At 38.2% G+C, this 14053-nt stretch overlaps 1 protein-coding gene across 2 annotated transcripts in view; it reads left to right on the top strand.

The window, feature by feature from the left end:
* The window catches only part of LOC119131936 (astrotactin-2-like), a 165866-nt gene that overhangs the window by 68654 nt on the left and 83159 nt on the right, over positions 1–14053 (top strand). For both annotated transcript variants that reach the window (XM_037266800.1, XM_037266799.1), the window contains exons 5-9: positions 5305–5406; positions 6726–6872; positions 10144–10311; positions 13317–13401; positions 13978–14052. In XM_037266800.1, coding sequence (XP_037122695.1) covers positions 5305–5406; positions 6726–6872; positions 10144–10311; positions 13317–13401; positions 13978–14052 — 577 coding nt within the window. The remainder of the gene's footprint in view (positions 1–5304; positions 5407–6725; positions 6873–10143; positions 10312–13316; positions 13402–13977; position 14053) is intronic.

Raw genomic sequence — 14053 nt, 5'->3', positions numbered from 1 at the left:
AAACTTACAAATCAAATCATTTTTAAATAGCCACCTACCGTAATTTTCGGACTATAAGTCGCGGTTTTTTTCATAGTTTGGGTGGGGGGGCGACTTATACTCAGGAGCGACTTGTATACATATATATGTTTTTTTTCACTTTTTTGGGCATTTTATGGCTGGTGCGACTTATACTCCGGTGCGACTTATAGTCCGAAAATTACGGTACTTACACATAGCGCTGTTATCCTACAATGATATTAATACCCTTACATAAAAAGCTGCTCAAATGCGAATATATTGTTGTCAATTGGATAAAAAAAAAAAAAAAAATTCTAGAAACTAATGTGCCAATTTTTGTTGAGGGGTTTTTTTGTGATTAAGGAATTTAAGGAACAATAATTTGACCAATATTCATTCAACATAGTCAAAATGACAAAAATGGTCAAGTCTCGAGGTTATCTGAATGAAGCACTAATTAGAACAGCAATTTAACTTTTTTCTGATTTACCAAGATAAATTTATTTTTTGTATTTCTCCAGGCTTCTTTGATTAGCTTTGCTAGCTTCTTAGATGGCATGTTATGCATTCTAAGTGGTCATTGCAAACATCCCCTTTCGTCTGTGATTGTGCATGCTGCCTCGCATTGAGTTTGACTGGGACATATTTAGCCGGTGTCAGAGTGGCTGGGAAGTCGCTTTAATGTGATTATAGCCATGTGAGGACCGCTGCGGCTGTCGGCTTCATTTACTCATTCGCATCGTCCCCAGACATGTGCACTTGCTCTCAGCGTGACTAAAATGCATGCGAAAACTGATGCAAGTAGACACTTGCCTTCCGTAAATCCAACATTTGTGGTTTGAAGAAAAATTTGAAAGCGTCGCTGAGGTCATGTCCAACTTTGCATGCTCTCTTGTGCGATAGACTCACATGCAAATGCAGGATTTATGGACATGACAGGATCTAAATGCAATATACATGCTGGTAGTTGCAGAAAAGAAGCATGATTGTCTCTCATATATTGCACACTATTTCCTCCCCATCTTATTTCAGATCCAGAAATACAGAAATCTTGCACTCTGACTTGTACCGATTTATAAAACCTCCCGAGGGGCATAGAAATTGAGCTTATTGTGCTTATGTACTGTAAATAAAAATTGACTCATATTGGTATCTTGACACTGTACACATTTCATTGCTCTATAATCATACAGCCGCTCAGGATGAGCTGTTTCTTCGCCCACAAGACTATTATGAAGAGCTTCCAAAAAGGTGGTGAGTTATAAAAAAACGCAATAGTATGAATTACATATGGTTAGTAACCTAACCTGTGAATAAAAATCTCATCACAGTTCATAAACTGTAAATAATTTAACTTCTCGCAGTTCATAAACTTTATTTACCGCAACACTTTTTGAAAGCTCAGTTTAACATTATGTGAAAATGTTAAACTATGAAATATCAACAACGATGATAATATAGACTTGTTTTATTTTGTTAGGTCTCTTTCTATTCCCTTTATTGTTGCCTTGATCTTGCCAAATGTCTTGAAATTGTTTTTATTTATGTCTATATATATCTATTTGTGCTATAATAGTGCCATGGAACAGTGATGTCTGCCTCACAGTCAGGAAATCTATTTTCAAATCTCTGCTGGTGATGTTTGGATGTTTTCCCTCATGTCTGGGTTGCACTTTTCAGTACTCTGTTTTCCTTCCATGTCCCAAAAGTGTGCCTCTCAGGTAAAAGGAATATACGTACATAAATCATAAATTGTGTGTAGGTGTGTATATTATTATTATTATTATTAGTAGTAGTAGTAGTAGTAGTAATAGTAGTAGTAGTAGTAGTAGTATTAATAAAAATAATCATAATAATAATCAAAATAAGTTATTATTATTATTATTATAGTAATAAATTATTATTGTTTATTTATTGGTAGTAATAATACTACTACTAATAATCATAATTTATAAATATAAATAAAATGTTTTAGATATGACAGTGGTTGTGTGACAGCTAATGCTAAACCATGAAATTTATTTGGCTACTCTTAATCATTAAGGCCACTGTTTGTTTGTTGTTTGTTTGTTTGTTTTTTTGTTTGTTTATTTTTCCAATGTACATTATTCGTGTTGTACTTTTATATGAATATGCCCCTTTACATATAAAAATTGAAAATTGTCGCTCTCTCGTGCCGTGTTTACCAACATGCAATTGAAGTAGAAGCTTTTTAAGAGACTTGCTTTGAAGATATCACCACAGAGGGAGCCAGAAAGATAAAACAACTGAAGTAAATGAACTGTAAGAGCATTGCTAAAAGGGAAAATGGGAAAATACTGTACAAAACAATTTTTGTGATCTCCAATGTACGCTGCTGCTGTTATATTTATCAAATGGCTGCAGTAGCCTGGAAGCACTATTGCACTGTCATCTACTGTAGATCACACGCTCTCAAATCTCTCCACCCTCAATCCCCTTAAATGGCCATTATCTGTTCTAATGGAAAGGAATTATTTGCAGAAGTCGGGTTATTCTCCATTCCAGGAAGTGTCACCGATTATTGTTATGATAGTAAGAATGAAAGGCTTTATCAGATGACATGAATATTAACGAGAGTGTAGGTTGAGCTAGCAAACGGTTCTTGCTAAAGTGGCTTGTGAAACAAGCTGAACAAACAAATAACTTGAGGACCACTTCCAAAATTATTATTTTTTTGTCTGAAAGCATTTTCCTTGTAACAAAGATTGCCTACTCCAATCCAGCCTCTTAAATGCCTGCGCCACTTCCTGCTGAAGATGTATTTGCCACTCTTGCCGATGAGGAGTTTTCTGATGCTCCTCGCGGTTCAACCAGATTATGAGATATTTCAAAACTTTTTCTCAACAACCCTTAAATGATCCTATGAGAGACGTTGCACTTTCAAAACAGCTTGATTCAGAAAGAGGCGCTGGGTTGCCATTACTGGAAGTGCAACATTGATTTGTCAACAGTGTTCAGAGTAAATGAACCACTGTGCTTCTGTCATGATACCACAAATGTATTTGCAAAATTGAGAGTAGCACAAAATAAGTGAATGACACCTCTTTCTGGACTTGAAGCTGTTTTCCTCCACAATGGTAATATAAGGCCATCTCTTTCTGCAACATAGTTTGTGCATTGAAAGAAATCCTTTGAAAGTATTGAAAGCCTCCTCTGTGCCACTTAGTATAGAAAATACTAATCGAGAATGTAGGCAGACCTTAAGGTCATTGGTTTCATAATGGGAATGCAAAGAGACTCCACTAACGCTGCTGCTTTTCCTGTCTTTCGATTTCTGCAGACAAACACAAATGTCAAAGGTTGTCGCTATAGTTGAGCTTAAGGATGTGTTGTTAAAGTTTCACAACTTCATATAAAATTAGGCTTCAAGAAGTTTGGTAAACTGCCGGTAAAGCGCAATTCAAATCAAGTTACATTTCTTGCTCAAAATAAGTGACGTAAAACTGAATTAATGCATCTTTGGTGGCCCACAAATAGTTTTGAACGATTCAGATTTGGAGAAAGTGCTAAACTGCACTTGAGTGGAGTGCTTGGAAGGATTTTGAGTGGTCGTGACTTTACCAACAAAAATCATTAAACCTCTTGCGTTTAAGTGTATTTCTTTGTTTCAAAACATTACTAAATTACACAAGTAATATGAAGCAATGAAATAAGAATTTACAGGATATTTTGAAGAAAAAAAAACTACCATGAACTAAAGTTTGGCTCTGTTAAGTAAATCCATAAACACATTTTAAAGTGCAAATACTGAAAACCTGATGTGCTAGAGAAAAACAAGGGGGGATTCAAAATCAGCACAAAACATCTAGAAATTTACTTCCATCGCTGATTAAAAAGTGTGTAAATGTGTTTTTACCATAATAATTATGAACATTATTTTTTTTACATTACACTTTTACTTATTTCTTTACTCATCAGAATTGCTCCATCGTATTGCCAAAGTCAGGAATTTAAGTTCTGCAGAATTGTATTATATATAGTGTGAAACAATTTCAAATTTTTTTTAGCGATTAAAATCCCTGCACATTGTACTTTTCAAGCCTTAGTGATTGGCACTTGTTGTACTCTTAAAATATCATAAACCCAGGATTGTATACACCATCAACTAAAGTAAAGTATCCACCATCCAGGCTTATAGTTTCTTTATCCTGGCAGATAACAGTGCTTGGTCAATGAAAATTATTGAGCAGTAAGCACTAAATCAAACCACTTACACACCTAAAGAGTGAGCAATAAATGGAATGGAATATTTGACTATTTCATGATCGCAAATTGAAACAGCGCAGGGAGTTGTGACTGTGTTGTTAATAAACTTGAAATTGATTGAGCTTCTAATACGCTGGGGAAATTGCTTCCCTTTGCTAATTCACGATGGCTCTTTCTCGGGGGTTTATTTTCTCCCATGTGGAGTTTCATCATTAATTTTATTTGTGACTCGAGAAAGGTTCATTTGTTGAGTGTAGTCACAATGCATTAAACACATTCACATTCGATCAAATTTAATTTTTTGAGTAATTTGGTCAAGGTGGTGTGTTTAGGCAGCATGAATATAGACGGAAGGCACAAAAGTTGAAGAAATTGGAAAGATGGTGATGCGCTAACTTTATCTGCCTGAGGAACCTCGCTCCACTTTTCACCAGTTTATTAGATATTGACATTTGTCTGTTTTTTTATTTTTATTTCCCTGGCAATCCATTCAGACTGCAAACTACATGGAACTGAATAAATTGCCACCAATTCCACCAATAATGAAATCCATGATGTTGCCATCGCTTCAAGACATACCGACGTCATAATTATAATTATATTGCTCAAATTACAGTACACTTGGGGCGGAATGGCGGAGGAGCGATGAGCACGTGTACCTCGCAGTTGAGAGGTTTGGGCTTTAAATCTCGCCTCAGGCACTCCTGCATATTGAATTTGATTTTGTATTTTCTTACCTTTCAAAAACTCGCATGTTAGGTTCATTGAAGACTAATTTGTCCAATGGTGTGAATGTGAAGGTGTGTGTATGCTGAACTCAAAAGCAAACAGTTCTTTCTGTTGCGTCAATATTTTCAATAATTTTCTTACATTATTTAAAGATACTTGAAACAGTGTGTACAAACATAGCAGTGGATGAACCACATGCTGCTTCATCAAGTCTCAAATACAAAGTAGATGATCTGTTTTGGTAAAATAAGCAACATTCTAAACTACAGCACTGCAATCCTAACTAGCCGTGATTGATTTTCATTGGATTTCCTTCCCCCTACCCCATCTCCACCTTATCTTCTCAAGCAACCGCAGGCATGTTTGGTCCTCAAGGAGAATCAGGGTCAGAGCCCGAGGACGACAACAAGTTTTACACCGAGCAGCACAGAGGACGACGACGCAGCAAAGGTGAGAAGCAAGACATCTCATGGTCGCCATAAAATGCGCAAGCCAAAGGACTTTAAAGATAAACACACGTCAAGCTCTTAAGCCTGAACACACATTCGCTGTCGGTGCGCCCGTGTACAAACACTGAAGTGTGTTGGGTTTGCGGCCATAAAGCAAATGTTTGCTAGCGTGAGCGCACATGCTTTTGTCTACTCAGTGGGCTTTTATAGTAATTGAGAGACCCCATTCGTGAGCCCGATGACACCACCCACACCCCCAAAGGGATTAGCTGGCCCAGCACTTTCCCTGCAGATTGAACACTTTGTGCCCCTTCCCAGACTTGTCATTGCGAAAGACACATGATTCAATAAGGGTAATTCATTGTCCTCACTCTGGCTCCCTTGATTTTGACCTTCAGAAGTATTGCAACCTTTTCAAATGTCTGTCATGCTTTAGAAATAGTGTAGATGTATTTGGTATAATTTAAAAGCCACACATCCCATTAAAATTATTTTTTTTAGGCACACTGACAAACGCCGAAGGTTGGAGATTAGGTGGATAATTCCACTCCCCACTTTAGGAAATGGGGCCCATGATAGAGCCAAAGGGCAACTAAAATAACAAATTCGCGAGGTTGTCATAAGACAATAAATCACCTCGAGCAACAACGTGAACTGATTGCATGATTTCATTTTTCTTTTGTGCCAAGTTATCAACTTCAATATGCAGCATGTCAGAAGACAAATAGGATGTTGATCTGCATCAGGTTTCGATCTTATGTGGTCTGTTATTGTAACCTGGATGCCATCAGAATGCTCATTCATTGACATCTCCACATAAGCATCCATGTGTTGGGGATGAGAACCAAACCCTTCTGCAAATGGCTAAAAAACATTTTTAGATTTGCCTATACTAATAGTTCAAACTGTAAGGATAACAAACTTAGACTTAAATATGATTTTAAACCCATCTTGCAACTCAACCGGTAAATATAAATGGCTTTCTGACTCTGTAACCACTATCAACCCAGGCTAAACTTAGCTCCTCCCTGACTTAAGAACCTTTGTCTTAGATGTTTGACTTCAACATACTTCCTTGGACACCGATACCTATTTAGACAGTTTCTTTTGTAAAAAAACGCAAACTGATATTTGAGTGAATAGCTTTCGATGGATTCCACAAAAAAACTGCAAATAGGTGAATTTGCAAATAGGAAACCGGCTGTTTTTTTTATTTTGTTACTGGTGCTTTGGTGTTCTACTCGTCAGTCGAAGCTTTGGACGGATGCAAAATGAGCGATACCAAACTATTCAACCTTTTTTCCCTTTGCTTCCATCCAGGCCACCCACACAGTCCTCTAAACAAGGTCACCCTGACGCTGATTACCATCAGCACCTGCGTCGTGGCCATTGTCTACGCCACGCAGGATTCCTGCCCACTCACTGTCAAGGTCACGCTCCATGTGCCTGAGCACTTTGTCGCAGATGGTAAGCACAACACATGCATTAGACTCGGTGGACAAGAAAATTAGGAATAAAAACACCCGGTGGATGCACACGCCACTCAGTGATTCCTCACCACTATGTCGCAACACATTGGTTGTGAGAGCTCATCAGTTATACTTCAGTAAATGTTAAACTTTTCCTTAATTGGCCAGATTTTTTTGAAAAATGTTTTTATTCACTACAAATAATGTGTCTTTGTTCCTCTATCTGTGCTGGCAACAATTAAAAGCGCTTTCACTGAAGGTATGATTAAACCTGTAGCTTGACCTGTTGCCAATTATTCAAGAAAATAAAAAAAACCTTTGTGCTCAACTAACCAGTCGGCACAATTTCTGAGTAAACCGAAGCACATGTGTGAAGAGCTCTGTTAGTCTTGTCACAGTTTTCTAAGTAGTTTGTTATAAAGCAGCTACCTTCCATTAACTGTAACTACCTTGTGGTTTCTGTCCCTGTTCAATCCCTGTTGATTGGTCTAAAGCACAGGTGTCAAACTCAAGGCCCGGGGGCCAAATCTGGCCCGCCACATTATTTTATGTGGCCCGCAAAGGCAAATTATCTGTGTCAACGCAATGTTTCTTATTACAATATCAAAACTGTAAATTGTCTTCCTTTTCATAACAATGAGATATTGCAATATTTTGTCACAATCCAACGTTCAAAATAAATTGTTGAGCGTTTTATCACTGGATTATGTTTGTGTATGTGATAGTATGAGGGGCCATCCATTTCTATTTAAGTCATTAATGGCCCCACGAGGAAAACCATCACTACACTGTGGCCTACAAAAAAACCGAGTTTGACACCCCTGGTCTAAAGATTTCATTGTCATGTGCCACATGTAGAGTGCCACATAAACAAGAGAAAAAAAATTATGGCCAAATACAGCTGTGTATGCAATACATATAAATTACAATGCACTATGATTATAGCAGAGGGCATTAGACTTTGAAATTCAGGATTGGTGTTAAACTATAATAAAACCATTTCATTTAAAAGCAATTTTTATGGGCTTATTCAAACAACAGTTATAATGATATATAAAACAAAAGAGCAAATGTTTCCAAACCAAGCATCAGTGTCAAGTAAATGGACAGGCTGACACTAACAACCACCCCGCCAAAAAAAAAAAGAAAAAATCCACATGGAGGTTCAAGTAGAATGTTTGTGCGTTTGAGGGTGGGGGGGCAGACCGCAGCTCCACGGCTACCAAAGATGTGAGCCACTCTCTAGAAATTCTTTATAGTGGGGAAATAATGAGTGATGGAAGGTAGCTCGGAGACAAGTGCTAAGGATGTGTATCGGTACAAACACCAAACCTCAACAGGAGTGACTAATGGACCGTGACGGCATAGCGGGCAGGAGAATGGCAACAACAAAAGAAGAAAAAAGCCAGTGTCAAGTGTAAAAGCAAGAAAGAAAGAGTACAAAGAGAAAGTAGTCTTTTTGCCAAACACCATTTTATATTAAATATATACTTCATCATTACCTCTGGTATTTTTATTGTGATAGATGTACCACATGTATAATGATCTTTTGATTATAGTTTAATTTGGTTGCAGTCCAGATCGAAGTACACATTAATATGGAAAAATACCATTGAGCATGTTTGAATACCTTGCAAGGAACTTACTAAAAATGTGTGCTTAGAGTTCTCGCCTTTCATTCTGACTGTGAGACAGAAGTAGATTTCGTGCTGTTGCTTTAGATAGCAACTAAGTCTGCATGGGAACAATTGCATCTATGAACGGAAACTTTTTCTGTGTTGTTAAAAGGGAGGTATTTTCTTTGTTTTTTTTGTAGAGAACAATAAACATCTTGTCTTTTTGACAGCAGATGAGACACTGGCTGGTTTGTTCATTTGCCTTATAGACAGTGGCCTTTTCAGGCTTTGTCTGTCTAGAATAGGATTTTTTTTTTTCTGTCTGGAAAAAGTGTATGGCCACTATGTAAAATTGATGTGATGCAGCACTCAATTCACAAAAAAATGTCAATTCTGTTGACAGAACATTTACCTTTTCAGATCAACAGCCAATATTTAGTATTTTTTCCTGCAACATTATCCATTGGCAATTGAACAATTTCCCAACAGTACCTTGTCTCTGCCAAACATTTAGTTGTTTTGGAGGCGTTGCACATTTGCTGAATAATATCAAATAAAACATTGAACCTTGTTATTTTTGCCGCGCATATACATTGAACTGAAATTAGGTTGCTACAATATATGATTATTTTTTTATGTTTTTAAAAACGAATGTCTTTTTTTTCTTTTTCCCATTGTAGTCATTATTGAACAATCTTGTTTTACATATTTTTTAACCAAAAAGTGACCTGTTATAAGAAGGATGGACAAACCCAAAAATCTTCCCAATATAATCAAACCTGCCTAAGAGAATTTTCTATCGTTGCAAAGCTCCAGAATAGTATTAATTTTTGCTAGAAGCGGAGTGACCGCAATGTGAAATTTTAGGAGTTGGCATCCACTAATCACAAATTCAAAAATATGGTGCTTTATCTATCTCCAATCTCAAGTGTCATGATAGTTGTATAAAATTGCATTTCCTCGATAGCGTTGACATGGCAGATTATTCCCTTCATAGCACTGTTTACATTTCACAGAGAGTGTGGAGGAATAATTGCTACAAGCAAAGGTGAAGGCAACACGGCAGGCCTGCTAATATTGTCAAATACGTTTGGCTGATAAAAACACAAGCCAGGAACCTTTTTAGAGTGAAGTGACTGTTTTAGTGCCTCCATCTGTATTCATCTTTCCAAGACTTGAACGAGAATGTTAATGCGATAGCTACCTTTGTGTCCCACTGCGGCAACGGAATAGGTTTTAAATTGACCTTTACACAGCAACGTGCACTCCTTCCGAATGCCTCAACCAGCCTGCCGACCCACACCGCCCTCGACCGACAGCAATATGTCGCCGTAAAAGAATCTTTATGTTCGGCACGATCCCCCTCAGCGCCCTCATTGAAAGTAAAAGTCGTTGGCATCAATTAAGGATAATCTTGTTCAGTGATCAGAGTTTAATGATTGGCCCGGGAGCAATAAGAAAGAAAGGTAACACAGTGCCAATGAGCACGGTCTCTCTGGTGCCATTATCAAGGAGGTCCCATAAATACACGCATTATAGGGCTCTCATTTAAATACGGTCTGGTCATTGGGGAGTTTCAATGCACCATGAAAATAAAGGGGTAGAATGAGTTAAGCAACTCATTGTTTAACTTTTTATTGCTTTCTTACACAGGAAGTAGTTTTGTTATGGCTATGGGCAGCTTCCTGGATGTTTCCAATTGGCTCAACCCAGCCAAGCTCATCCTGTACTATCAGACCAATTCGTCCACGCAGTGGGTCCGAGACTACTGTGGCCAGAGGACTACTGACCCGTGTGAGCAGATTTGTGACCAGGACACAGGTTAGTAAATGCAAATAATCCAATTCATTTGCAAGAACATTGCATTTGTATCAAGTCAATCAAAACATACAATACATTTATTATTATTTGTACTCATTTTGGGAAATTATGGCAAGTAAAATTTTAGTTTAAAACTGTCCGTCCCTTAATAAGATCTTTGTTAATATGCTTCAAGACTCCACACTTTAATTCATCATTAATTCATCTCTGATTACTTGCCTTGGTGGGTGCTGCTGTTTTGGTCAACAACAGAGTTAGCAGTAAAGTTCAAGTGGGCTCCTAGGTTAACTTGATAGCATTCGACAAGCATTGCAGTTTCTTTCATGGCATCTTGGGAAAACAAATTGCCTTAAAAACGTCAACATGGCTTAGAAATGAAAAATGAAGCTCCATTGTTTATTGAATAAAAGAGTGTATCATTTAGAGTACAAAGAAAAAGGCTCCATAGTTTCAGGGGAAAAAAAGCGCAACACTGTTGGATATGAAAAAAACGTTCCTGATCACACACTTTTGCAAGTCAAACATTTTTGGGCATATTTGCACTGACATTAAAAGGACTTTAAGCAAAGCTTCGAGTGCAGAATGTCATGTCGTCGCTTGAGTGGCGTAACTCCCGCTGGTGTTCCATGCCCACTACATCAAGCCTAAGCTCATTAGAATGGATTACATCTGTAATGTATGTGAATTAATGTCACCGTGGTCAAGGGCACGTTGAAGGCTGATGCATAATGGATTAGGGCAACAGATCACATCCATCCTTACGCATCAAGATGCCAACGATGGAGTTTGTGGATTATGCTGCGTTAAGGATCGCCCATTCTCCTCTTGTGTACTTATATGTTCCAAGAGCAGTTATCACTCTAATTCAATTTAGGAGTTGTTTACTCTATCAGAGCTTACTGCATTCGGAGATTCTCCTTGTACTATTAATGCTTCTTGTCTCGCCCGGTCTCCTTGTCTCTCCCAATTTACTTCCCCTTTCATCTGTCCTTTTTCAGCGGCAAGATTATTTGATGAGTGATTGCCCTCAAGTGCGATGCGTCTCCTTGGGGGGAAACGACCTAATCTGTCCGCTAGTGAAAATTAAAGGTGCTCTCCACAAGAGCGTTCTATTTCCATCGGTGTCCTCTGCCAGCACAGCAATGTAACATTCTACACAATCAAAGCCAAACAATGATAAACGCGCACCCTGCCGCTTCTCGAGACAACACGGACGAGGCTAACTCTTGATTTCAGCCGAACGACTAGTGCAAAATGGTCAATGCCAGATAAACTAACGCGTGATGAAATTGAGTTCCAAAGGAACTGCAATATATCTTTATTTCGTCAGTTATACTTGTTTAAAGGGGATTGTGAAATATGTGGTGTAAATGACCCCCGTGAGGAAAAGTGGTTCGGATGACGGATAGCATTAAAGAAAATAGTAAAACTTGCTTTGTTTTGTTTACTAGAGACTTGACGATAACAAGAGTTATTTGCGACTTGCATTGTGATCCCTACTCACTACTCATTTCTGTTGTGTTGTTACACACTGATACTGTATAATAGCTTAATGTCAAACAATCAGTACGTGCCGCCATCATTTGTAACACATACGTAATTATGCAATCACCCCAGAGCAGGCGCCAGCAATTAAATACGGAACTCTATGTGCTTTACACCGACGACGACGCCTTAATAATGTGATGACTCCAGTTATCATTTTACTACGATGAGCTGTCCCCATTATTAGCCAATTCATTCCACGGCACAGTTAAACGCCCTACTAAGGAAGAATATATTGCGGCATCGATCATCATAAGTATCCTCGTAAAAAGACCCGTTGAACCGCCTTGCTTCCTTTGTTTTCCTAATTAGAAATGATGCTTCCAACTTCACTTGCTCTCAATGGAACCAGAGAGAATTGTCTTCTCAAAACATACTTGAAGGCATATTATAGAGCTGACTTGAAAATTGAAAATGTTGGTAGAAAAAAACAAGCAGGACGACACTTTGAAATGTTTTTAAAGACGCACCTCTTTGTCATTTTATTGTCATCCAGATAAAGCCAGATAAAAAAAAAACATTCAACAAGTACTACAATAAATTTATAAGCGCAGTCAAAGAAATAATGCACCAAGAATTAATACGGCTTTTAAAAAGTCTATTCTTCAGGTCGTCACTACACAGTCCATCCACAGATCATCTTAATAAGACTGATGCTTTGCAACCAGCAGCTATTATTCATCAGATGAAATGGTGTCTTGGGTGTAACTATTGTCCTGCCTTCTCCAAACTTTATTGCGGCTTATGTTGCTTTCCACCATTTACCAGACAAAGGGCAATCGGAATATTTGTTGCCGCTCTTTAACTCCATCCTATATGGCCGCCACGTCTCCCTTTGAGTGAGCCGAGAGCCTATAAACTCAGCCAGTAAATTATTAAACAGCAGGTGATAAAATGTGAATGGTGTTGCCTGCGTGGCCATTATGCATTTTTCCACCGTTGTGACTCCAAAAGCAGGCCGAGCGTGTGCAGCAATCACCATTTTTTGTCGAGCACAGTCAAGGGTTTTGCGAAATCTGACCTAAGACTCCACAAATGCCATCGTATATCCCATGCAGCATTTTTTATTTCCAGGTAGAGAGAAGTAAAACTATCAAAATAAGTAATATTTTGTCCGGTTTTAATTCAGTCAATTATGCATTCTACATAAAGAGCAAATAATTTAATGACGACAACATGAATTTGTCGTCAACAGTTCATCTTTTTTCATATGCTAAACCATGGACCTTTTTTTCATATCTAAAGATACTAATACACAAATGTTCATAGTTTGAAATCATTTTAAATAATGCTGTTTTTCAATTCATCATCATTTGCTAGTATCAAATATTTCTCCATAGTGAATGTTTCTGTTACAGAAAACTGAATCTGTGAAATTAGGTTCTACTGTTCTAAATGGTAATTTATGCAACTGCTGACAATAAACAAATATCCGCCGCCTCTGTTTCTTTCCGTCTCAGGAGAATGCAGCTGTCACGACGGTTATTCGCCGGATCTTGTCCATAAACACCTCTGTGTTCGCAGTGACTGGGGTCAGAATGAAGGGTAAGCACCGCCTGCATATGGAAATGCACCTCATTAGCTTATATAACCTGTTCTCTTAGTCTCAAGAAAAGCAACCAAAACAGTATGGATGGCCATAAAATTGATTTATTTTTTTTAAAATTAGAATTGTGATTGTAGATTGAGGGTTAGCGTTTTAACGGTCTGGGAATTGAACCTATAAAAAGTACATTAACACATATCTTGGAAAACGTCTTACAAAAGTTCTTGAAACAAACTTGAATGTGACCTTGGAAAGCTTGCACAAACCCAACGGAGCGGTCAAAATAATTCAAATGAGCCACGCAGCCAACTGCGACAATGTTTAATGTTTCACATTGCCGTTCACCTCTGGCTGTCACTCGCTGGATCCCGTCCAGCCTTGGATCGAGTTCCCATTCACCATTTTGTAGGAAGACCGGTGACAGACGGTAATCTTAGCCACGTGCAAACACAGCTTTTGATACGTCTGGTTTATTTACATACCATAAAGCGTGTCCCATCTGCTACAGTAAATTCTCCACTCGTGTTGTACGTGTGCGGTTGTGTGATGACATCACTCCTTCTTCTTCTCCAAAGGCCTTGGCCGTATGCTAACCTTGAGAAAGGCTACGACCTGGTTACGGGCGAACAAGCCCCGGAAAGAATTTTCAGG

Source organism: Syngnathus acus, chromosome 12 (assembly GCF_901709675.1).
Source record: "Syngnathus acus chromosome 12, fSynAcu1.2, whole genome shotgun sequence".
In the NCBI taxonomy this organism is placed as follows: Eukaryota; Metazoa; Chordata; class Actinopteri; order Syngnathiformes; family Syngnathidae; genus Syngnathus; species Syngnathus acus.
Note: the sequence above shows the minus strand (reverse complement) of the source record. Positions and strands in the feature narration are given on the sequence as shown.